The 27,450-nt window shown below is 44.8% G+C and overlaps 1 protein-coding gene across 2 annotated transcripts in view; it reads left to right on the top strand.

The window, feature by feature from the left end:
* Window positions 1-27,450, top strand: part of LOC126471209 (b(0,+)-type amino acid transporter 1) — a 591,197-nt gene that overhangs the window by 334,932 nt on the left and 228,815 nt on the right. For both annotated transcript variants that reach the window (XM_050099324.1, XM_050099323.1), the window contains exon 4: window positions 19,362-19,604. In XM_050099324.1, the coding sequence (XP_049955281.1) occupies window positions 19,362-19,604 (243 nt within the window). The remainder of the gene's footprint in view (window positions 1-19,361; window positions 19,605-27,450) is intronic.

The raw sequence follows: 27,450 nt of genomic DNA on the forward strand, positions 1-27,450 counted from the left end.
TCAGACATCTAACAGCGATATTTTTCCGACACTGTACAAGTATCCAGATGTTGGATGAGCTGTAGTATTATGTTATTGCACACTGGATCTTCTGGCCAGTGTTTAAGTTGTAGGTATTAAGTTGCGCTGCCCCCAGTTGCGTTCTTGACGTAATGTACAGTACACAGATTCAGCGATTAAAAAGGAAATCACTGTCTCATGATGCTCTGTGACACGCATAATTGATAAAAACGACAGAGGTCTTCCATGGCAACTTATAGTGGTTCTGTATGAGTTTCGATCATTTCGATAAAATTTGTGAATGCTACATCTTCCATTACTTTATGAGATAACCGGACAGCACATTTGTGCCCCCCCCCCCCTCTTAAAAGTGCTCAGTTGTCGCTTTGGAGCGCTGCAGATGGTCCGAAACTAGTACCAGGCCATGCGCGTATGTGACCATCCACCAATACCAATCATATAAGTGATGAAAGTGAAGTAGCGTGTATGAGACAGTGGATTGTAAGGAATCATCGCAGTATTATGTCTCGGCGTGTAGCGTTGCACAATGGCAGACGTGCTCAAGATCACAAAGTAGAATGAATTTGCCGATTTTTTGGTGTACCAAAGCAGCCTATCCAGCATGTCTAAAAAGAATGGCTTACCACCCATCTAACACGACGTACCTAACCGACAGGTATCGGAAGCGAATGTCACGCCTTGTCATTGACAATCGGATTCGAGCCCGACAGGAATTCGTACTGTCAGTCAATGCAGGTTCATCTGGACCCGTTCACGAGTGAACGTTGCGAAGGCAACTGCATGCAATAGAAATTTTTAGTCTGGTACCTCGCAATAGGCCGTTCATCACATCAGCACATAAAGCTTCACGTCTTTGATGGGCCAAACAACACATAACAGGGATTGTAGCTGACTGGAGGCTTGTCGTGTGGTTCAAAGCGTAGCGGGCTAACCTCTTTTCCAAATGATGCAAGGCATGGACTAGACAGACGGCTTATGGTGTCAGTCATTGAGGCGTTTAACCCACAGTGTGTGGAGGCTGTAGTTCAGCCGGAGGTAATTCTGTGATACTTTGCGAGTGTTTTTCGTACCATGACGAACGAACGAGGTGATGTACTGGTTAGCAAACTGGACTCGCATTCGGGAGGATGACATTTCAAATCACCGTCCGACCTTCCAACTTTCGGTTTTCTGTGCTTTCCCAAAATCGCTTCAGGCAAATGCCGGGATGGTTCCTTTCAAAGCGCACGGCCGATTTCCTTCCCTAAGCTGAGCTTGTCCTCCGTCTCTAGTGACCTTGTTGTCGACGGCACGTTAAATTCTAATCTTTCTTCTTTCCTTTTCCTACTATGACTTGGGCCCACTCGGTTCAAATGGCTCTAAGCACTATGGGACTTAATATCTGAGGTCATCAGTCCCCTAGACTTGGAACTACTTAAACCTAACTAACCTAAGGACGTCACACACATCCATGCACGAGGCAAGATTCGAACCTGCGACCGTAACAGCAGCGTGGTTCCGGACTGAAGCGCCTAGAACCGCTCGTCCACGGCGGCCGACGGGCCCACCGGTTAAGCTTACAGCGAACATGAACCAGTATACTTATTTAATCATTATGGTGACAAAATGTTGCACTTTCTTCTGCATGATAATTGAATTAAAAATCCACTGCCGCTGTAAATAATGTACAAAGATACGTTATTTACAACGGTAGCAGATTTTTAGTTCAGTTAACGTGAACCTCAGATGCGAATATTCTTCAAATCAGATATTATGATTTAAGATGAATATGCTGTAGACAACTTTTTCACAGTGCCACACTCTTACGTTCATTGTTTGATGAAAAGTCAGGCACCCTATCACCCACCGACTGGAACTGTGAATCCGTAGAAAATGTCTGTCTATTTGGAACAGCGGGTGGAAGTAGCAGCCAACACCCTCGCAGTTTAGTAGGTCTACAGGATCCAGATCAGCTGGATAAGGCATACCGTTACTTCGAGAAATTTGTAGATTCTTCTCCTCGCCGACTTGAGGAGATAATCAATGAGAGCGTTACACGGTATTAGCCGAATGTTTACTGACGGTGAGTAATTTTTTGTTCGGTATGCGTAGCTTTCAACATATCCTGTTAGCACACAGTTGGCTGATTTCGTTAGGTGAAACAAATAAAAATAAAGCACACTTGATGACTGATTCTTAGTTAACAAAGCTAAGTATTTGCTACTTAAGGGTTCGGATTATTTTAATTTTTATTCATTAACAATTCTTTTTACACTCTGTGCTTAGCGCTTTTGCCAGGAAATCTCCTATGGATTAACGTAACCTGTTACAGCATACCATCTCGTCATCATTTAATAACATAAACAGTTTTTAGAGCTGTATTTCTTCGGATAATTTATTTCTTAGTATGCGCAAGACAACCCGATGTCTGACAGTACGTGTATCAAAAGATCAACAGAAACCAATTTCGTGTGTTAACCGAGTTTCAAGTGTTTAACGCTAACCTGAAGCTCAATGCGGATGTAAATTTTCGTTATATACACGTTGCTATACGTTTAAAGCAGCGTTACCTGATCATACCTGTATATTTCAGAGGCACTAGTGACATTTTGGCTGTTATGGTGGAGACAGATGGTACTGCTAACAAAATGAACGTAATCGTTTACGCTTCTAGATGCAGGCCGAATCGCTGTATTTTGACCGGTATTATGACGATCACCGACAGAGGAGCTCGCGGTTGGTTATTTCTGTTACGTTGCCAGTCTACAGATTTCTGACGAAAATTCCATCTAAATTTACTCCTCTCTGAAATCTAACAGACTATTTACGGCGTCCGTGCCACAGGCACAGCAACTTTTACTGTAGTTGGCGATACGTTCAAATCGTTATATTTTCATGCTTCTTGATAGGTGGGCTGTCACATTTACAACACTGAAATGTTTTATACCTCAAATTGATTGTTTTCATGTACAATCTAAGACATAAAAAAACTACGGACCACGAAGGAATTATCCGAATGGGAAATCGGTAGACGTGATGTACATGTACAGACAGACAAATGATTACAATTACAGAAAAAAAGGTTCAAATGGCTCCGAGCTCTATGGGACTTAACTGCTGAGGTCATCAGTCCCCTAGAACTTAGAACTACTTAAACCTAACTAACCTAAGGACATCACACACATCCTTGCCCGAGGCAGGATTCGAACCTACAGCCGTAGCGGCCATTATAGAAAAATTTGATGATTTATTCAAGAGAAACAGTTTCACAAACTGAGCAAGTCAATAACGCATTGGTCCACCTCTGGCCCTTATGCAAGCAGTTATTCGGCTTGGCATTAATTGATAGAGTAATTGGATGTCTTCCTAGGGATATTGTGCCGAATTCTGTCCAATTGGCACGCTAGATCGTCGAATTCACGAGCCGTGTGGGTGCCACGTATAACAACCAAAACGGTCCTGCTACAAAAAGGAATTCTAACTGAGATTATCACTCGGACCATATGGCGGCGACAGTCGGGTTGCTATCTCACCGCTGTCCGCGGGGTCTCCAGACACATCTTCGGCAAGGAATCTCATTGAGTGATAATTCGGATTTCGAACTGTGCCCTGATGACCAGCCAAGACGTGTCTGGAGACATCCTGGACAGCCGTAGGATACCAACCTGATTGTTGCCTGCCATACTTCCCGGCAACCGGGGGTGAAGGTCTGGGGTGTCATTCCTTTTCATAGCAGGACCCCTTTGGTCGTCATCCGCGACACCCTTACAGCATAGCGATGCATCAACGATATTCTACACCCTGTTTTGTTACTCTTCACGGTAAGCCAGTCCGCCCCCCCCCCCCCCCCCGGTAGCTGAGGGGTCAGCGCGACAGTATGTCAGTCCTCACGGCCCTGGTTCGATTCCCGGCTGGGTCGGAGATTTTCTCCGCTCGGGGACTGGGTGTTGTGTTGTCCTAATCATCGTCATTTCATCCCAATCGACGTGCAAGTCGCCGAAGTGGCGTCAAATCGGAAGACTTGCACCCGGCGAACGGTCTACCCGAAGGGCGGCCTTAGTCACGCAACATTTACATTTTACGGTAAGCCATCCTGGGCTTACATTTCAGAAAGATAATGACGCACGGAAACGGCAAGTTTCTACTGCTTATCTTCGCGCTTGCCAAAGCCTACCTCGTCCAGCAAAGTCGCAAGATATCACCGCAGTTGAGAACGTTTGGAGGATTATGAGCACATCCCTCCAACCAGCTCAGGATTTTGACTATCTAAGGCGCCAATTGGACAGAATTTGGCCACGACATCCCTAAGGAGAACATCCATCAACTCTATCAATTAGTGCCAAGCCGAATAACTACCTGCATCAGGGCCAGAGATGGACCAACACGTTGTTGTGTTGTTGAATTTGTGAAGCCTTTTTTCTTGAATAAATCATCCAATTTTTCTGAAAACGTAATCATTGGTCTGTATGTGCATGTACATCACATCTACCGATTTCCGCCCCATTAGGACAATTCTCTCGTGGTGCGTCGGTTTTTGCCTTTTTTTCCTTAGAGTGTGTATTTCTCGGTTTTGATCATTTTACTGGTGGACTTTTGGTCGTACGTGAGTCTATTAATGAAGGGGGAGAGCTTCCGATATAAGACAATCGAAGATCCTGTGTTTTGGTATGCAAAACAAGAAGTCAAATATTTTCGATATGGTGTGCCTAGTCAAGAAACTCGCGTAGTTGAAGACATTATAATTACTTTTTGGTTTATACTCAGTGTTGACCACGAGCAACTCTATGGAGGACCGGCCACGGCGTGCCCAACTGCACGAGCGCGACGTGCGGCTTTTGCTGTCCTTCCCGGGAGTACTCAGTACTCCAGAATGAGATTTTCACTCTGCAGCGGAGTGTGTGCTGATATGAAACTTCCTGGCAGATTAAAACTGTGTGCCGGGTCGAGACTCGAACTCGGGACCTTTGCCTTTCGCGGGCAAGAGCTCTACCAACTGAGCTACCTAAGCACGAGTCACGCCCCGTCCTCACAGCTTCAATTCTGCCATTACCTCGTCTCCTACGTTCCAAACTTTACAGAAGCTCTCCTGCGAACCTTGCAGAACTAGCACTCCTGAAAGAAAGGAGTGCTCAGTACTGCCGACATTTCCTTTCTCATTGCGGTACGCCATTTTTTGATCGGCACGACTTTCATCACTTAGGCAGAAACGTGGTATCAGCGCCGTTTATCATTAGCTATTTGATCTTGGTACCAATGAAGTGCCGGCCGAGATGGCCGAGCGGTTCTAGGCGCTACAGTCTGGAACCGCGCGACCGCTACGGTCGCAGGTTCGAATCCTGCCTCGGGCATGGATGTGTGTGATGTCCTTAGGTTAGTTAGGTTTAAGTAGTTATAAGTTCTAGGGGACTGATGACCTCAGAAGTTAAGTCCCATGGTGCTCACAGCCATTTGAACCATTTGAACCAAGGAAGTTGCTAGGTTCAGTGTCTGCTTTTACAAAAAGAGGTAGTCTAGAAATCCAACTTCACAAGTTTTTAAACATGAATGATAATGACAGAAAAGACGTATAAGAGTTCTCAGTATCGCATAATACAGGGTGATTCAAAAAGAATACCACAACTTTAGGAATTTAAAACTCTGCAACGACAAAAGGCAGAGCTAAGCACTATCTGTCGGCGAATTAAGGGAGCTATAAAGTTTCATTTAGTTGTACATTTGTTCGCCATTTCAGCCAATAAAGTTTTTGGTCCCTTTTTCTTCGAAGGTGCTACTGTAACTGGACTACAGTATCTGGAGATGTTAGAGAATTGGCTGTTCCCTCAGCTCGAACAAGAAGCAGAACAATTCATATTTCAGCAGGATTCATTAAATACACATTTTTAAAGTTGTGGTATTCTTTTTGAATCATCCTGTAGATATACAACGGCATAATCGACGGGTATCGCAAATCTGCTACGGTACAAAGTTACAGCACAATGTAGAAAGACTTTAAAGACATTGGCACTATCTGTCCGTAACTACCTGAACGTCAACTACCCGAGGCGATGGATCGGTCGCCAGGCAGCCCGTGACAGTGCACTTCATCACTGGCGTCCAAGAAGCCCTGATCTTACCCCCTGCGATTTTTTCTTATGGGGGTATGTAAAGGATATGGTGTTTCGGCCACCTCTCCCAGCCACCATTGATGATTTGAAACGAGAAATAACAGCAGCTATCCAAACTGTTACGTCTGATATGCTACAGAGAGTGTGGAACGAGTCGGAGTATCGGGTTGATATTGCTCGTGTGTCTGGAGGGGGCCATATTGAACATCTCTGAACTTGTTTTTGAGTGAAAAAAAACCTTTTTAAATACTCTTTGTAATGATGTATAACAGAAGGTTATATTATGTTTCTTTCATTAAATACACATTTTTAAAGTTGTGGTATTCTTTTTGAATCACCCTGTAGATATACAACGGCATAATCGACGGGTATCGCAAATCTGCTACGGTACGACGTTACAGCACAATGTAGAAAGACTTTAAAGACTTAGTTGACGATGAAAGAACAAAAAATTACCATAATCGACCGACGGGATTCATTGTTCTGTGCATCAAGAAGCACTCTGTGCTAAATTTGCGGGAATGGAGTATCTGATGAAATTTTTTAGTACGGATAGTGAATTTTCTGAAGTCTCACGCATTATTCCCTTGTTAGCTGCAACAGTTTTCGATGGAATTGTTCGAAGAGTATGGAGACTTCAAATATAACTGCGAAGTATCTCGGTTATGTCAAGGCGAATGCCTAGAACGATTTTTCGATTTAGAACCCGCTATTGTTGAATTTATAACAGAAAAAGGAGAACAGGAACGAAAATTAGAACATCTAGAATGGATTGGAGACATCGGAATTTACGTGACCGTGACTGCACACTGCCCACAGTAAGATATTGCAAGGTGAAAAGTAGTGTATTTCTGAGCTGATGGGCATGCATTTAAAAAGAAAATTGCATTCTGGAAAGGACAAATTGTCACAAGAAACACTGTCCATTTCCATAAGCAGGCCGAAGAAAACGTGAGGTTTGATTAATTCATTGTGCCTTGAAAGAATTATGAGGATAATTTTCTCTTGAGCTCACTGACAATATTACATCTGTTTTCGAGCTGTTTTCGAGAACATTTGTCATTTCAACTGCAAGCGCCCCTATGCATGTGTATATGAAACAGCTTGGCTGGCTCTGAGCACTACGCGACTTAACTTCTGAGGTCATCAGTCGCCTAGAACTTAGAACTAATTAAACCTAACTAACCTAAGGACATCACACACATCCATGGCCGAGACAGGATTCGAACCTGCGACCGTAGCGTTCGCTCGGCTCCAGACTGTAGCGCCTAGAACCGCACGGTCACTCCGGCCGGCGAAACAGCTTGACTTGTGGTGAAATCCCCATTTAAAAGACAACTTATTTTACGTTAAAACTATCCAGGAGTGTTCAGTGTTCTCCACAATAAGGTTGCAAACGTGATGAAATATTTCAATTAGCTTTGTGTGTGAAATTAAATAAGTCACAGTAAGTGTCAACCTGAGTGTAAAAATCTGTGAAGTTGTCTGCGTCTGGCATATGCCGAGAGTTTGTATCAGATAAAAATTATACTATGCCAACAGCGAGAAAAAAATAAAGAATACTGAAAATTTGATTTGTTTGTGACCTATGCTGTTGAGAAATATTAAATCAAGCCGTATGTAGTGCGACTGTATTGCCACCTAAATGCAGCGCGTTTGCTGTTTCCCCTTCTTCACCCTCCTCACGCTCAGAGAATGTGGTGTGAAGTGGGGGAAGTGTGCAGTGAGACAGCTATGGCACGCACGCAAGAGCACTGCTCACATGCCAAATTCCTGGGGCTATCCCTTGTGTGTGCTGTAACAAGAATGTCAAGAGATATAAAGCTTAATATAACACAGACACTCTCTCTGTGTTGCGATACTGCGCACAAAAGTTTGTACACATTTTCTAATGTTATTTTCTCCTAAAAATGTAGCAGTGACCCTGACATTACATCTGACATCTTAGAAAAATATAGTTTGACTCACCTGAAATTGTAATGATTCAGTCTCATGAAAGACAATACTATTACAAATAAATAAATACATTTGTAGGAAGCATACCTGAAAATCGACTGCCTATGTTCCGCAGATGATTTTACGATCTTTCCGAATTCCTATATTCATTCACAAAACAAGTCAATGCATTCGAAACTAAAGCGACCAATGAGAGCCTCCATATCTATGAGCAAACGAAGTACATAGCTAATATTTTGCCAGCGTCTGGAGATTTAGATGTAAATGACGTACAGTCAGGTGGGTACGAAAGCTCAAGTACCTACGATCGCCGATAAAACGGAACATTGCTGAGAAATAAACACTGACATCTATGACTGTGAGGGTTGAAATGGTGTACAAGCAGACTATATGTGTTTACAACACATGATCCATGCCTACCGACAAACTGAGACACTACCGTACAGTCAGCCGGCCAGAATCTCTGGCACAGCGGAGTGCCTGGCAATGAATAGTTACCGTCTGGAAGAGAATTTAGAAGTCAGGGAAAGGAAACACTGAAAGAAGTTCATTACCCCGATAAGACAGGGCGAACGAACTATACATGGACGTGGTAAAGGTGACATGCACCATGCGAAATGGAGAACTGATTCTCTGGAATCATTAATTAAATACAATCCTGGAAATTGAAATAAGAACACCGTGAATTCATTGTCCCAGGAAGGGGAAACTTTATTGACACATTCCTGGGGTCAGATACATCACATGATCACACTGACAGAACCACAGGCACATAGACACAGGCAACAGAGCATGCACAATGTCGGCACTAGTACAGTGTATATCCACCTTTCGCAGCAATGCAGGCTGCTATTCTCCCATGGAGACGATCGTAGAGATGCTGGATGTAGTCCTGTGGAACGGCTAGCCATGCCATTTCCACCTGGCGCCTCAGTTGGACCAGCGTTCGTGCTGGACGTGCAGACCGCGTGAGACGACGCTTCATCCAGTCCCAAACATGCTCAATGGGGGACAGATCCGGAGATCTTGCTGGCCAGGGTAGTTGACTTACACCTTCTAGAGCACGTTGGGTGGCACGGGATACATGCGGACGTGCATTGTCCTGTTGGAACAGCAAGTTCCCTTGCCGGTCTAGGAATGGTAGAACGATGGGTTCGATGACGGTTTGGATGTACCGTGCACTATTCAGTGTCCCCTCGACGATCACCAGTGGTGTACGGCCAGTGTAGGAGATCGCTCCCCACACCATGATGCCGGGTGTTGGCCCTGTGTGCCTCGGTCGTATGCAGTCCTGATTGTGGCGCTCACCTGTACGGCGCCAAACACGCATACGACCATCATTGGCACCAAGGCAGAAGCGACTCTCATCGCTGAAGACGACACGTCTCCATTCGTCCCTCCATTCACGCCTGTCGCGACACCACTGGAGGCGGGCTGCACGATGTTGGGGCGTGAGCAGAAGACGGCCTAACGGTGTGCGGGACCGTAGCCCAGCTTCATGGAGACGGTTGCGAATGGTCCTCGCCGATACCCCAGGAGCAACAGTGTCCCTAATTTGCTGGGAAGTGGCGGTGCGGTCCCCTACGGCACTGCGTAGGATCCTACGGTCTTGGCGTGCATCGGTGCGTCGCTGCGGTCCGGTCCCAGGTCGACGGGCACGTGCACCTTCCGCCGACCACTGGCGACAACATCGATGTACTGTGGAGACCTCACGCCCCACGTGTTGAGCAATTCGGCGGTACGTCCACCCGGCCTCCCGCATGCCCACTATACGCCCTCGCTCAAAGTCTGTCAACTGCACACACGGTTCACGTCCACGCTGTCGCGGCATGCTACCAGTGTTAAAAACTGCGATGGAGCTCCGTATGCCACGGCAAACTGGCTGACACTGACGGCGGCGGTGCACAAATGCTGCGCAGCTAGCGCCATTCGACGGCCAACACCGCGGTTCCTGGTGTGTCCGCTGTGCCGTGCGTGTGATCATTGCTTGTACAGCCCTCTCGCAGTGTCCGGAGCAAGTATGGTGGGTCTGACACACCGGTGTCAATGTGTTCTTTTTTCCATTTCCAGGAGTGTAGTAAATAAATATAAATAATGGATAATAATAAACAATAGGTAAATAAGTAATAAATGAGCCCAAATACGCTACCCAAGCAGACATCTGCGTATTTTGTGGAGAAAAGAAACAAGTTCTGTTGCTGATCCTAATCTTGAACGGGATCTTAAAGAATTGGGGACCACAAATTAAGATACCGAGGAACGTGACATTTCCAAAAATAGTTCTGAATAGACTAAAGAAACAAACGAGGCTCATTGTAAATGAGTACGAGAAGAATGAGTGTAAGTTACAGCTCGGGGAAGAGCTATGGTCCACAGCTAACAAAAAGACCAAAGCGTTGTAGGGTAGCCCTTTATCTTCTGGTTCCTGGTGTGCGCAGTTATGGTCGTTATTATATAATGAGGTATTTCTTCCACATGCCTGTATAAGAAGAAATAAAATGCATCCTTGTTTCATGACTTCATCTTCAAATTCACAGTTTGTACCGAGAACCGTATACTCAGTTGAATTTCTTTACGATTTTAGACAAATGACATTTAAGGCAGTAGCTATACGTCATTGTAAGGAAAATTAGTTTGAATCCTGAGGGTGGTTATTCTGTTACTGGTTTTCTGTTTTTTATCTCACTGAGTGAGTTTTTGTATTCATGCCTGGGCTTGTGGATATCTTGGGCATACTGCAAAGTGTTCTTAGAAGTTTTTTAGAGTAGGTGCTTGGATAGTGACTTTGTCCAGCCTCTGCGAGATGTCTGATTAGTAACTGCATCGTGCAGACATCACGTGAAGTATAACGGAACGTTCGTCATCAACGACGACAGATACCCTCGCTCTTTCACGCATTTTGGAGAGGTCTGAGATTTAGTTCAGCTTATTAATTTACCGTTTAGTGAGCAGTAACAACCTCTCCTACCTGTCATTGTTGCTAAAATTTCTTCCACCACCAGGATTTGAACAGACCAACTCCTATCGAACGGCATGTCACTAGCTGCGTTTCACCCGCTGTTCCAAACACGGGAAAACTTGTTTGTTGATAGAGCACCTCGTAGAACTGGCAGCATCAAAGGCGGCTCCTATGGCCCTAATATGAACGGCGCACTAAACAGTGGGACCCGCATCAACATCGCGACCTGCCTCCACCAAGGCCACTGGCTGAGCTAAACATCGCACACGTTACTCATTCCAACTGCGAAACAACGAATACATGTTGCTCCGTCTCTACGCTTGCCGCCTTAGGTAATTAGCGAGACCGAAGTTCTATTTTTGAGACATTCAGACCTTTGTGCAGAGACTCCTGGTTCCTACCCAGCTTATTCTACACCGTTCGTCTTTTAGTTTTCCACTCTGAGACTCTTAGGTAATTACGGTTCTGTCCTTCGGGGACAGAAAACTTTGGAAGAAATTTACAGTTGATCTTGACACACTACTGCGTAGCATTCCGTTTATTTACTATGTGTGCCGCGTTAGAAGAGAGGTCTGCAATGATACATCGCGTCCCAGCACAGATCCTATAATTAGGTTTGGGCGAAGGTGTGGCCTGGCTGACGCAATAAACGTTGACGAAAATGTGAGCTGAGGGCTACTAAGGTACCTTTAACGCAGTGAGAAGCAGAAAGATTCTTTCGATGCTTAGCACAAGTGATTTGTCCGGCCGCGGTAGCTGAGTGCTACCGGCACGGTAACTCAGCGTGTTCGGTCAGAGGGTTAGTTAGCTGCCCTCTGCAATAAAAAACTGAGTCAACGGCTCAACACTGAACTTGAGCGGGTGTCATGGGACATCCCCAATGAACAAATGCAACGAACAGTATCGAAAAAAATGAGAATTTAAAAAAAGTGGTCAGCGCGACGGAACGACAATCCTTTTCCTAAGGGCCCGGGTTCGATTCCTGGCTGCGTCGGAGATTTTCTCCGCTCAGGGACTGGGTATTGTGTAGTCCTGATCATCATAATTTCATCCCCATCGACGTGCAAGTCGCCGAAGTGGCGTTAAATCGAAAGACTTGCACCCGGCGAACGGGCTACCCGACGGGAGACCCTAGTCAGACGTCATTTACATTTACGTGTGATTTTGGAACAGAGAGGAGAAGTTTTTGGCTCCTTAGGAAGTGAATAAGGATTCAAACAGTTAAGAATGCAGTTTGAGGGCCGGCCGCGGTGGCCGAGCGGTTCTAGGCACTTCAGTCAGGAACCACACGGCTGCTACGGTCGCAGGTTCGAATCCTGCCTCGGGCATGCATGTGTGTGATGTCCTTAGGTTATTTAGGTTCAAAAAAATGGCTCTGAGCACCACGCGACTTAACTTCTGAGGTCATCAGTCCCCTAGAACTTAGAACTACTTAAACCTAACTAACCTAAGGACATCACACACATCCATACCAGAAGCAGGATTCGAACCTGCGACCGTAGCGGTCACGCGGTTCCAGACTGTAGCGCCTAGAACCGTTCGGCCACCCAGGCCGGCAGGTTATTTAGGTTTAAGTAGTTCTAAGTTTAGGGGACTGAAGACCTCAAGTGTTAAGTCCCATAGTGCTTAGGGCAATTTGAACCATTTGAGCAGTTTGAGGACAATTTACACTGTCCAGTGATATTAATGGGATCACCTGTCAGAAGTCCTTTTGCAGTACGACGTGCAGGAAGAGAGTCAGTGAGTTTCGGGAAGGTACCGACATGTGGCGCCAGGCTGACTCCAGTGCCGTTACCAGCTGCGCTATGTTTCTCGGTTGAGAATCCATGGCCCGTACAGCTCGATCAAGATGGTCCCACAGATTCTCGATTGGGTTCAAATTCTGGGAGTTCGGTGGCCAGTAGTGTACGGTAAACTCATACTGGTGCTCTGCGAACAACGCATGTACAGTATAAGCTGTGTGACATGTATCATTATCCTGCTGTTCGATGCCATCGTGCTCAGGAAAAACCAACTGAATTTAGTGGTGGACATGGTCTCGAACAATATATGCATAGAATGAAATTTCACTCTACAGCGGATTGTGCGCTGATATGAAACTTCCTGGCAGATTAAAACTGTGTGCTAGTTCTGCAAGGTTCGCAGGAGAGCTTCTGTGAAGTTTGGAAGGTAGGAGACGAGGTACTGGCGGAATTAAAGTTGTGAGCACGGGGCGTGAGTCGTGCTTGGGTAACTCAGTCGGTAGAGCGCTTGCCCGCGAAAGAGAAAGTTCCCGAGTTCGAGTCTCGGTCCGGCACACAGTTTTAATCTGCCAGGAAGTTTAATATATGCATACTTGTGTTAATCCGTTGTACCTTCCAGAATGACGAGATCATCCAGGGAATGCCACAAAAACATTACCCAGACTATAACGCTCTCTCCGTCAGCCTGAACTCTTCCAACGACTGTTGCAGGATATTTGAAAAAATGTGTGTGAAATCTTATGGGACTTAACTGCTAAGGTCATCAGTCCCTAAGCTTACACACTACTTAACCTAAATTATCCTAAGGACAAACACACACACCCATGCCCGAGGGAGGACTCGAACCTCCACCGTGACCTGCCGCATAGTCTATGACTGCAGCGCCCAGACCGCTCGGCTAATCCTGCGCGGCCAGGATATTTGTTTTCACACGTTTCACGCCGTACGCGCCAAGGAGTTTAAAACGCGATCATCTGAAAAGGCTACCAGTCGCCGCTCAGTCGACATCCAGTTGCAGTACTGCCGTGCAAATTCCAGCCTTTGTTGCCGATGAACAGCAGTCAGCACGGGCGCGTGGACCAGGCCCCTGCTGCGGAGGTCCTAACACAGCAACGTTCGCTGAACGGTCGTTGAGAAGACACTGTTGGCAGCGGCCAGTTTCTCAACAGTAGGACACATCTCCGCAGCTATCGTTCACCCCTGTTGTCTATGGCCCGCGATGCACCACAGTCGCCTTGGCGCCGGTTTTGGATAGCGCCATTTTGCCACGCGTGGTCTATCATAACAACGGCTGCACTGAAACAGTTTACGAAGTTAGCCGCTTCGGAAACTCTACAACCCTTGGTCCGAAAGCCAATGATAATGCCCTTCTGGACGTCAAATAAATCGCTGCGTTTGAGCTTTACGACTACGACTGCCTTGTTTTCGTGTCGGTGTTAGTGCTACCACCTGCCGTCTGTGAGTGGTTATTGCACACTGACGTCGAAAATAGGCGGTGGTCATATTAATGTGTCTGTACCGTGTATTTTCCGATTGTTCAACCTTGTTCGGAGACGTGTTTTACAGTGACTTAATACCTTTGCAAATACACACATGAAAAAAGTTTTGCATCACCCCGGTCACCAGAAATCCTGAATATAGACATTGACTGTCGATATTGTGTCACAGCACAGTCCCTTTGACTGTTCAGAGATATCACTAAGCCTGCCCAAAGATGTAAACAACCATGCAAGAGCAGCGCCGCTTGCCCGCATCTCGTGGTCGTGCGGTAGCGTTCTCGCTTCCCACGCACGGCTTCCCGGGTTCGATTCCCGGCGGGGTCAGGGATTTTCTCTACCTCGTGATGACTGGGTGTTGTGTGATGTACTTAGGTTAGGTAGGTTTAAGTAGTTCTAAGTTCTAGGGGACTGATGACCATAGATGTTAAGTCCCGTAGTGCTCAGAGCCATTTGAACCATTTTGAGCAGCGCCTATTAGACGGAAGATGTCCGTCAATCGATCAGTTCCAGTCATTCCACCAGGAAGGAGGTAGAGTCGTGGACAAAACGATCGAGACCCCTCGCCTTTTCGTTAAGCTGATCCGCACAGCTTTAAAGTCTGCTACACAGCATAACAGGCAAGGGGACGAAGTGCTACCAACATACTATGCACAGGCGTCAAATTGACAAAATATCCGAACTTTGTCAGACTGTTTTCAATTATGTGTATGACTATACTAATTCTGATTAGTGTGTTAAACACAGCACGTAAATATAAGATGTAAATGAAAGAAGAAACACTAGTATGAACTGTACTAATAAATATGAATTTCAGCTTATCGAGATAACATAACTGTTTTAGTAAGACAAAGTACCCAGATCGTTACGAATTAGCAAAGTATTATCCGTATTTGGCTGCAAAACGGTCTGTGTCAACGTTCAGACCAGTCATACTGGATTACCGTTGCTGACCTACCATCAAAATGTGCAAATTTAGCAATGCGTGAAGATTCATAACGAAATTCAGTTAAAAATCATTCAGTGCCACACGTAAGTCAATTCAGTTATTGACAGAAGCGGAAAAAGTAATCAGTAAGAGGTATGAAGTTCTACAAGATCTTCATATTTACATCCACAGGGCGCCGGTACAGAATAAAGGCAGCAATAAAACGTATTGGGGGCGCGAGACTTTCTTAAAATTGCTTTCCTGCTAGTCTATCTGCCTCCATCAAGATTAGAACCGAAAAACAAACCAGACCTCCCTTGCAGTAGCAAACACCTTTCACTGCTCTAGCAGACTACCCAGGCAAACAGCCCTCTATTATTACCCTAGACTTGAATAAGCCGGCAATTTCGCAATGAAAATGGCAAAATGATCTGCAGTTTCTGTTGTATAGAGCTTTCTGGACTCAAAAACAAGAACTTTCTACCTTTATGTCACCGCTTATGTGTCAATCATTCGGGATGTTTATCGAAATAACAAAATACTGTTATTAGCGAGTAAATTTAGTAGGACAATTCTACCTACATAGCTGCCAAACGTATTCTACAATGTTTCGAATTATCCATTAGACTCGCCACAACCATAAAACGTTCATTAGCCGTAGTGTTTCTTACGCTACCTAGCAATGGGAATGCTCGCACTTCTAAAACGTGGTGGCATTAATACTGGTATCTGAATTACCACGTGTATATGCTAATGGATCTTAGTTGCATTCCTGTAAACGTGATTTGGATCGAAAGCATGGCTACGAGTAATATGCTGACGTATCGACTGCAACTAGAAAATTTCCTATAAAGAGTAGGGGGAATTATTGATGCGGCCCTCATCTTCAGTAACTGTCGTAGCTTTTTTCGTTGATAGGATTTCGTCACCTAAATCGGTAAAAATGGAACTCTAGTAGTCTCACTTTCCTGACCGTCTAACTGTCTACCCAGCCCTTAAAATCGGTTTTGTTAATTCGTGGCGATCTGGGGTACTTTGTCTTATTAAAACAGTTATGTTTTCTCGATAAGCTGAAATTCAGTGCAGTTAATACTAATTAGAGTTTCTTCTTTCATTTATATCTTATATTTACGTGTTGTGTTTAACACACTAATCAGCATTAATATAGTCATACACATGATTGAAATCAGAGTGAGAAAATTCGGATAGTTTGTCAATTTCACGCCTGTGCATAGAATGTTGGTAGCACTTCGTCGCCTTGCCTGTTATGCTGTGTAGCAGACTTTAAAGTTGTGCGGATCAGCATAACGAAAAGGCGAGGGGTCTCGCTCGTTTTGTCCACGACTGTACATGGCCCGTGTTGTCTGTAGTTCAACCATACCTAGACGGTCAGTACAGTGGTTCGATAGCGTCCGCATTGTTACTTTGTGCCAGCAAGGACTCTCAACAAGCAAAGTGTCCAGGCGTGTAGGAGTGAACCAAAGCGATGTTGTTCGGACATGGAGGAGATACAGAGGGACAGGAGCTGTCGATGACATGCCTCGCTCAGGCCGCCCAATGGCTTGTACTGCAGTGGATAACCGCTACCTACGGATTATGTTTCGGAGGAACGCTGACAGAAACGCCACCATGTTGAATAATGCTTTTCGTGCAGCCACAGGACGTCGTGTTACGACTCAAACTGTACGCAATAGGCTGCATGATACGCAACTTCACTCCCGACGTCCATGGCGAGGTCCATCATTGCAACCATGATACCATGCAGCGCGGTAGAGACAGGCCCAACAACATGCCGAATGGACCGCTCAGGATTGGCATCACGTTCTCTTCACCGATGAGTATCGCATATGCCTTAAACCAGACAATCGTCGGAGATGTGTTTGGAGGCAACCCGGTCAGGCTGAACGCCTTAGACACACTATCCAGCGAGTGCAGCAAGGTGGAGGTTCCCTGCTGTTTTGGGGTGGCATTATGTGGGACCGACGTACGCTGGTGGTGGTCATGGAAGGCGCCGTAACGGCTGTACGAAACGTGATGCCATCCTCCGACCATATCGACACCTTACTGGCGAAGCATTCGTCGTCATGGACGATAATTCGCACCCCTGTCGTGCACATCTAGTGAATGACTTCCTTCAGGATAACGACATCGCTCGACTAGAGTGGCCAGAATGTTCTCCAGACATGAACCCTATCGAACATGCCTGGGATAGATTGAAAAGGCCTGTTTAACGACGACGTGACCCACCAACCACTCTGAGGGATCTACACCCAAACGCCGTTGAGGAGTGGGACAATCCGGACCAACAGTGCCTTGATGAACTTGTGGGTAGTATGCCACGACGAATACAGGCATGCATCAATGCAAGAGGACGTGATACTGGGTATTAGAGGTATCCGCGTGCACAACAATCTGAACCACCACCTCTGAAGGTCTCGTTGTGTGGTGGTACAACATGCAACGAGTGAATTCCATGAGCAATAGAAAGGGCGGAAATCATGTTTATGTTGATCTCTACTCCAATTTTCTGTACAGGTTCCAGGACTCTCGGAACCGAAGTGATGCAAAACTTTTTTTGATGTGTGTAAATGAATACGCCCACCCTACATGTCAGTCCTTTGCAGCAACTCCCAGTTCCTGAGTTTCAACTTTCGCTACAAGACTTGAGCACTCTGCTTGCAGCTCGTTCCGACAATAGAAGACAAGTGTGAAGCAGCCCTTGTTCCTTTTTGTATTCTGTCACACAGAAGATATCAGCTAATACCCGTTGTTACTACTAGAGACAAACTCTAAAGAGCTTGTTCTTTACCAACAAGCAGGAACACAAGATAATAACTGTTGGTGGATACTTATCGGAATCTCAGTTCTCCTACTTCGAGTGTGTATAAAACTGTCACAGGTTTAAGATCTCAAAATCAATGTGTCGCTCTGTAGTGACTAGTACCGGCGACTCGGCTGTTGTACTACTTCCTGGTAACCACTGTCTTGGCCCCCTGCACTGGCCGTTTGTATAGTGGTTTCTGCGGGATTTTTGTGGAAGTTTTTCCTATAGAGATGTTTTCTCTGTCTCTTCCGAAGGTAACATTCTGGCTGTATGCCGGCGTCTGCAAGTCACCTTGTTGCCCGAGGGTGTTGCCCTCGCCTAGCCATTACAGCACCGCAACTCCCTTAGCAGCTTGTCGCTGGCCTTGTTTCTGATGTCCGCCTGACACCACGCCTTGTGTGTAGTCTTAAGTTTTTCTTCTTTCCTTAGAGACGTGCCACTTCACACATTAATAAAAATCGATAGCCATGATAAAAAGAACACAGGTGAAAGCCAAAAAACGTTATTTTTTACGTAATGTTTTTTGATTCATTTTCTTTAGGCCTAATTCAGCAATCTACCTCCCAATCAAACAAGTATTTTTTACTGTAGCATGATTGGGTGCCATAATGGTGTTCATTCACTCCATATCGTTAAAAACAACACAACGGTCTTCTTAGATATTTTACCCGCCAGGTTAGCCGAGAGCGCTAATGCGCTGCTTCCTGGACTCGGGTAGGCGCGCCGGCCCCGGATAGAATCAGCCTGCCGGATTAACGACGAGCCTGGATGTGGTTTTTAGGCGGTTTTCCACACCCCTTAGGTGAATACCGGGCTGGTCCCCACGTCCCGCCTCAGTTACACGACTCACAGACATTTGGCACACATCCGCACTTTTCCATGATTTATACTAGACGCAGACAGATGGGGTACTCTGATTCCGTCCTGGGGGTATGGGATGGCAGCAGAAAGGGCATCCGGCCACCTCTTCACATTAACATCCCAAATCCGATTTAACCACGCAACCCCATGCACAATGCGGGACCAAGGCGCAAGCGATAGATAGGTCTTCTTAGATATTTATTTATTTATTTCCTGAGAGTGTTCAGTTTCAATTTACTATCCAGCGCATGAGAAATGACGAATCGAACATAAGTGTGAGCAAGTGAACGAAAATTATACAAATGACAGAACAGAATAGGAAAATTAAATGAATAACCCTTCTATCAGTGTAAGCACTAGCTGCTTCATAGAACAGGTTCTGATGTCAACTAGTTTCCTTATAGAGCACTTCCACTCAATTTAAATACGAGAAATGCTTTATGCTGTGTGCTGTTCGAAATATAAGCGAGATGTTTTGTTGTTTGTGGCAGGTGCGCTTGCCTACGCTGAGCTGGGTACCATGAACACCAGCTCTGGGGCAGAGTACGCGTACTTCATGGATGCGTTTGGGCCCATCCCAGCATTCCTGTTCTCTTGGGTGTCAACGCTCGTGCTGAAACCATCGCAGATGGCCATCATCTGCCTCAGTTTCGCTCAGTACGTCGTGGAGGCGTTCGTATATGAGTGTGAACCACCGCAGATGGCTGTCAAGCTCACAGCCATCCTCGCCATACGTAAGTATCTGCGGCAGTATTAGCATTTTTAGATTATGTTCTAATAATTTCGACTACGTTCAAGGTAAAACCTCTTTTAGGTTTCACTGAGCTCCTTTTTGTGTCTGTCAGACAGAGTTTATTTTAGCAGACAGCACTAGATGTAAAACTACAGTGAAGCCGTTGAACCCGCAGGTACCGAAAGTGTGGAAATTCGGGGGCGTTTAAAACGAACTGAAGAAGGAGCTACGGCATAAAAACAGTTGACGCTGTTTCCGATCTTGAATCTGGATTTTATAAAATATTTAAAGGTGTCCTAGTGTTGTAGACGTTTTGCCATCACCTACCGGTCAAAGACTGGTGACAATTTTCCTCTACCATCAGGATTCGAATCGGCTACCTCCGGGTCTTGAGCTATCACATTACACTGGCGTATGTTAGATATCTCATCTACTGCGAACACAGTTAAAATTTCCAACTCCTGCAACGATGAAGAAAAGTAATTGATTTCAGCTGGCTAGTATCTCTTAACTGATTCAGTTTGTCTCACGATATATGAATATCTTACCATTTTTAAAGTTAGTAAAAAATATCTTAGTCAACTATATTAACTTATTTATAGAATGTACTGATGAGAATAACCACTAGATGGCTAAATTCCCGTATAGGTTAAGTAGGTATTCCGAGGCAGTTTCACTGTGAATGACATATTACATATTTCTCCATTTTCTGTTGCACTCTGATTTTATTGGCTCGTTATTTACATATGACAGTCTCGTTTCGACAGTTTGCCGTTTTCAAGTATTCATGAAATATACAAAAACAGTTTTTTGTATAAAACTATAAAAAATTAAATTTGATATCTTACGTTCATTTTGGTACTTATTTACGTTTTATGTGTTACAATATAGTGATTTCAAGCGTCTGTGAGTTGGAATAATTTTATTATTTCACCATATCACAGAAATATTTCGAATTTGAGAAAAAAATTACAAACAATTAAATGGAATACTAAGGGCAACTGCATTGCGGGATCAGTTGCTGTCATACATGGGTTGGATAAAAAGTAGTGGTAACACCGCCATAAGACGAAGGATGTACGGTAAATGGCATACCCGCTATCTGTACATGATAACAGAAGGTGAGCTAAGTACTGTAGTGAGCGGCGACAGCTGTGTTTGAGTCAGTTGATGTGTGTACTGTGTGAAATTGCGGAAGGCCAATTCGAGCGCCCTAACAGTGAGTTTAGGAAACTCGAAGAAAGTGCATTTATCAAGACTGAACTGGTAAAAGGTTAGGTGAGAGCGCACAATTATATTTCTTTCTGGCATAGCATCCCATCATCCTCCATGACAACGCACGGGGCACATAGCGAACCCCGTGCGGGAGCCCCTGCGTACGTGAGGATGGAAAATAGTGGAATATCCGCCGTAAGAATCCGCGCGAATACGATCAGTCCATCATAAGAATCTGCGCGATTACGATATGTGGCTAAAATGAAGGAACCGCTTCGTGGGACGCGCTAAAAGAGAAGACATCGTCCGTGTCGTAGGGCAGTTCCTACTAGACATCGACAGAGATGGATGAGCTGACGGTGCCCGACGCTTTTAATCTCTGTAGTGGAGGTGATCTAGTTATGGGGAAGTTATAGTGAGAGCATGTAATACGGTGAACGTCTGTCAGTAGAATCTGGTATCAGTTGGTTCAAATGGCTCTGAGCACTATGGGACTTAACATCTGAGGTCATCAGTCCCCTACAACTTAGAACTACTTAAACCTAACTAACCTAAGGACATCACACACATCCATTCCCGAGGCAGGATTCGAACCTGCGGCCGTAGCGGTCGCGCGGTTCCAGAATGAAGCGCCTAGAACTGCTCGGCCACACCGGCCGGCTCTGGTATCAATTATAACCGTGTTGCCACTACTTGTCATACGACCAATGTATTTATTAATACAAAGGCTGTTGGGAAAGTAAGCTCCAATCGGTGGCGAAATGAAAACCACTGTGTTATATTTGCAAAAGTTAGCTACACCTTCGAGCTACTTCTTTACATAGTCGTCGACTTAGACGTCTGTCGTAACGTTATAACAACATTTCCATACCCTTGTCATAGCAGGCAGCTGCCTTTGCTTTCCACCAATTCTCTACACTGGTTTACAGCTCGTTGTCTGTGCCAAAATGTTGTCTTGATAGACAGCGGTTCATGAGAGCAGAGATGAAACCCGGAAAGCCAATTACAGGCTGTATTGTGGGTGATCAAACACTTCCCATCGAAAACACTGCAATAGCTTCTTCATTGCCTCTGCAGAGTGGGGCCGAGAATTGTCAAGAAAGCAGGAAACGTATGACAGTTATGTTATGTAGGCTACATAATATCAGATGAAATCTCTAATCAGGGCATCATACTTGGCGAGAGACACTACTTTCTAGGCATCTTTACGTACTCACTGTGCGCTCAGAACTGAAAAGAGCGACGTGACGCGATCTATGGTCATACTAGGGACACTGCCCAATACAACTGTGCAAAGCTTCATCGGATTTTCACTGTGGTTTCCATTTCACGCCCGATCGGACCTCATTTTCCGAATAGCCCCGGTACAGGAGAAGAAACAGTTTTAATTTCAAACTGGCTTACTTTAGATATAGCTAGCTCAGAATGTGAAAAATGGAAGTTAATGCTGATGAGTACGAAGAACAAGCATACAGCATTAGTAGTGTCCTGCTTGACACAGTCAAGTCGTTTAAGTGTCTGAACTTAACGTTGAAAAGCGATATGAAATGGAACGAGTATGTGAGCACTGTGGTAGAGAAGGTGAATGGTCGACTTCGGTTTATTGGGAGAATTTTTGGAACGTGTTGTTCACCTGCAAAGAAGACCTCATATAGAAAGCTGGTGCTACCTATTCTTGAGTACTGCTCGAGTGTTTGGGATCCATACCACGTCGGATTAAAGGAAGACATCGAAGCAATTCAGAGGCGGGGTGCTAGATTTGTTACCGGTAGGTTCGAACAACACATAAGTGTTTCGGAGATACTTCGAGAACTCAAATGTGGATCTCTTGAGGCAAGGTGACGTTCTTTTCGAAAAACACTATTGAGAAAGTTTAGATAAGCGGTATTTGAAACTGCATGGGGAAACTACCACGACAGATATTATCATTAACAACCACTACTGTCACCCATTTTCACATAATCTTTCATTCTTTAAATCAATGGTCAACCGTTTGACACTGACGCAACACGCAAAGAAATACAAAAATTACGGTACATAACACAACTGAATGCTTTTAACCCTGCAATAGTACTCAGACTACATGATTATTGCATACAACCAAAAACACAAATCATTAATATAGAAATGATGCTGACAATAGAAGAAAAAATTACATAAAACCACCTTACCAAACAACAGCATACGTTGTCCGAACTTCAGGAAAACTCAATAAAATATTTAAAAAGACGAAAGTGAAAAGCCGTGTAGCACCAATCACACTTTACGATAGAAAACACAATCAGGAAACCAATAATCCCAGAAATTTATAAAAACTCATGCAATGTTTGTAACCAATTTTACATTCGAGAAACAGGTAGGAATTTCTAAATTAGATTTATAGTATTCAGGCGCAATTGTGAAAGTAGTCAATTAACATCTTACATACACTTACGCAACCACAAGCACAGAGCAGAAAAAAACATAAAATGCAATGAAAATTCTACATCGTGTACGCAAAGGAACCATAATGATTATCCTGGAAGAACTCGAAATTTGTGTCCATACAGACGCATATCCAGACGAAATTCTTAATGCCCCAACAGAACTATAACACGAGCATTATTTAGAAAAGATAAATTTCAGTCCCTCACAACACAACACAAAAAATGAATCTGAACAATAAAACACTCAACACAAAATATATATTTGCACAATACATGAAAAATAGAATAATACGATCTTTATATATAACTTAAGAGTCGTAGAGTGAGTAAGCTTTCATATATAGCTATCGTCACTAAAATTCCACGACTATGAACTGTAAATCCATTGTAAATTTATGTGTCAGTGGGGTGGATTATGTTTTCTAACGAAGACGAGTGCAAATAAAAAAGTGCACGCTATACATGTAGAGCTTTGTCAAACTTCAGCAGCACGGAAACTGAGAAACAACAGACACTACATTGCGACACAAAACGTAAGCATTTATCAAAATAGGCGTAAAAGTTTTGTAATTTTATAGAAAAAAGTTTATTCCATATTGCAGAAAAGCAGGAAAACGGGAAATTGCCGAAACAAGACTTGTCGTATGTAAACAATGTGCTTATCAAATCAGTGTGCAGCAGAAAATGGAAAAAATTTAATCTTTCTTTCACTGACCTAATACATGCACAGGGACCATCTGACAAGAAGCATTTTCAGTGCCATGTAAAATCCCAACAGTGACCATCTACGAAATGACAAGTCTCTATTAGAATTTGAAGAAGTGTTTCAATAACTAGCCACCATACTACGTGCCTAGAATTGCCTAACTGCAGCTGGCAGAATGGGTAATGGCGTACATATATAGGAGTAGCACAAAAATATGGAGACACAGCGAGAAAGGCATGCTTGAAAATAGATGCAGATGGTAGTCAAGCATGTAGTCTGCGCCGTTGTAAGGGAGTTAATCGGAAAGTAAGGTCCGATTGGGTGCGAAATGAAAACCACAATGCCGGCCGCGGTGGTCTAGCGGTTCTAGGCGCTCAGTCCGGAACCGCGCGACTGCTACGGTCGCAGGTGCGAATACTGCCTCGGGCAAGGATGTGTGTGATGTCCTTAGGTTAGTTAGGTTTAAGTAGTTCTAAGTTCTAGGGGACTGATGACCACAGCTGTTAAGTCCCATAGTGCTCAGAGCCATTTGAACCATTTTTTTGGAAACCCCAATGAAAATCAGATGTGTTGGGCAGTGTCACTAGTATACTCATCGATTGCGTCACGTCGCTGTTTCCAGTTCGGAAAGCACAGTGAGCACGTAAAGATGCCTAGAACACTTTGTCTCACGTCAAGCATGAGGGCGTGGTGAGAGATTTCGCCTGATGTCACGCAACACACATAATGTAACTGTCAGGCGTTTCCCTCTTCATGACAATTTTCGACCACGCCATGCATGGGGCAATAGAGATGAACCTGCAGCGTTTTCGACGGTAAGTATTCGTTCACCCTAAAGACAGCCCATAATTGGCTTTCCCATGTTTCATTTTCGGTCCCAGAGCAGCTGGCTACCAAGACAGCATTTTGTTACAGACATCAAACTGTAGACCAGCACAGAGAATTGGAGGAAAGCACATAATGCTATGACGAGGGTACTGCAAAGTTGGTCCAAAGCTACGACAAATGTCTAGACTGTGTAGAGAAGTAGCTGGAAGCTGTAGTTAACTGTTGCAAATAAACATTTATGATTTTCACAGTAGTTCCCATTTTGCGACCGATCCGACCTTACTTTCGAATAGCCCTCGTATTTGACGACGAACAGCACCTGTGCAGTGTCCTCAATTCAATGCAAGTGTCAGTCATGGTCAGAACCGTCTTCTGAGTCGTCGCAATTGCATTTTGTCGAAGCTAACTGGTTTCGAAGGTGGACAAGTTGTTGGTGCTCGTAAGGTATGTGCTTCCTTAAGGAAGGTAGCCGAAGAGTTTGGTTTTTCAAGAGGCACCTTATCAAAGTTTATGCAGCACACAGGGAAAGCGGAAAAACATCATCCGCTAAGTTACAACGCTGACGAAAATGTGAGTTGAGTGGTTATGACAGACGGTCATTGAAGAAGATAGTGACGTATAACAAGGGGGTGACAGGTGTGGAAGTTACTGTAAAACGGAATGACGCAGTCGCGAACTCTGTCAGCACTTTAACAACACGAAGGGAGCTCCAGAAGCTGGAAACTGCAGGGCGAGTAGGGATTCCAAAACCACACATCAGTGACAAAAAAAATAAAATAAAATAAAAAAAATAAAAAATAAAAAAAATGTTCAAATGTGTGTGAAATCTTATGGGACTTAACTGCTAATATCATCAGTCCCTAAGCTTACACACTACTTAACCTAAATTATCCTAAGGACAAACACACAGACACCCATGCCCGAGGGAGGACTCGAACCTCCGCCAGGATCAGCCGCACAGTCCATGACTGCAGTGCCCTAGACCGCTCGGCTAATCCCGCGCGGCATCAGTGACATAAATGCCCCTAAGGGGAAAACGTGACGCCAAAGCCCTGAAACTTCGGTTACGGAGTAATGGAAGACAGTCATTTGGTCGGATGAGGCTTGTTTCACACTGTTTACAATTTCTGGGCGAGTTTATGTTCGTGGAGGGAAATATGGCTGGGTACGGTGATGATTTGGACAGTCATATCATCGTATTCCATGGGCCATGGTTACGGACAAGAATTATGTGACCAGTTTGGCTGATCAGGCCCATGCCACACGATAATGTTTGTTCAGGACTTTTTTTGTAAGAACGAGGATGAATTGTCGCACCTCCTCTGGCAACCAGTGTTATAATACCTCAATATTATTGAGCCTTTGTGGTCTAATTTGGAGAGAATGGCGCGTGATCGCTATCCACCCCCATCATCATTAGCTGAACTTGCCGCTCTTTTGCCGGAAGAATGATATACAGGGTGTTACAAAAAGGTACGGCCAAACTTTCAGGAAACATTCCTCACACACAAAGAAAGAAAATATGTTATGTGGACATGTGCCCGGAAACGCTTACTTTCCATGTTAGAGCTCATTTTATTACTTCTCTTCAAATCACTTTAATCATGGAATGGAAATACATAGCGACAGAACGTACCGGCGTGACTTCAAACACTTTGTTACAGGAAATGTTCAAAATGTCCTCCGTTAGTGAGGATACATGCATCCACCCTCCGTCGCATCAAATCCCTGATGCGCTGATGCAGCCCTGGAGAATGGCGTATTGTATCACAGCCGTCCACAATACGAGCACATTTGGTACCGGGGTTGCGTAGACAAGAGCTTTCAAATGCCCCCATAAATGAAAGTCAAGAGGGTTGAGGTCAGGAGAGCGTGGAGGCCGTGGAATTGGTCCGCCTCTACCAATCCATCGGTCACCGAATCTGTTGTTGAGAAGCGTACGAACACTTCGACTGAAATATGCAGGAGCTCCATCGTGCATGAACCACATGTTGTGTCGTACTTGTAAAGGCACATGTTGTAGCAGCACAGGTAGAGTATCCCGTATGAAATCATGATAGCGTGCTCCATTGAGCGTAGGTGGAAGAACGAAACTAAAATGAGCTCTAACATGGAAATTAAGCGTTTCCGGACACATGTCCACATAACATCTTTTCTTTATTTGTGTGTGAGGAATGTTTCCTGAAAGTTTGGCCGTACCTTTTTGTAACACCCTGTATATGACCACGCGGAGTGGCCGTGCGGGTCCGCAGCTCGTGGTCGTGCGGTAGCGTTCTCGCTTCCCACGCCCGGGTTCCCGGGTTCGATTCCCGGCGGCGTCAGGGATTTTCTCTGCCTCGTGATGACTGGGTGTTGTGTGATGTCCTTAGGTTAGTTAGGTTTAAGTAGTTCTAAGTTCTAGGGGACTGATGACCATAGATGTTAAGTCCCATAGTGCTCAGAGCCATTTGAACCATTTTTTGGCCGTGCGGTTTGAAGCGCCATGTCACGGACTGCGCGGCCCCTCCCGCCGGAGATTCGAGTCCGCCCTCGGGGATGGGTGTGTGTGTTGTTCTTAGCATAAGTTAGTTCAAGTAGTTTGTAAGTCTATGGACCGATGACCTAAGCAGTTTGGTCCCTTAGGAATTCACACACACAAAATGATATACGATTCCTTTGAAAACCATACAGGG

Source organism: Schistocerca serialis, chromosome 3 (genome assembly GCF_023864345.2).
Source record: "Schistocerca serialis cubense isolate TAMUIC-IGC-003099 chromosome 3, iqSchSeri2.2, whole genome shotgun sequence".
Taxonomy (NCBI): domain Eukaryota; kingdom Metazoa; phylum Arthropoda; class Insecta; order Orthoptera; family Acrididae; genus Schistocerca; species Schistocerca serialis.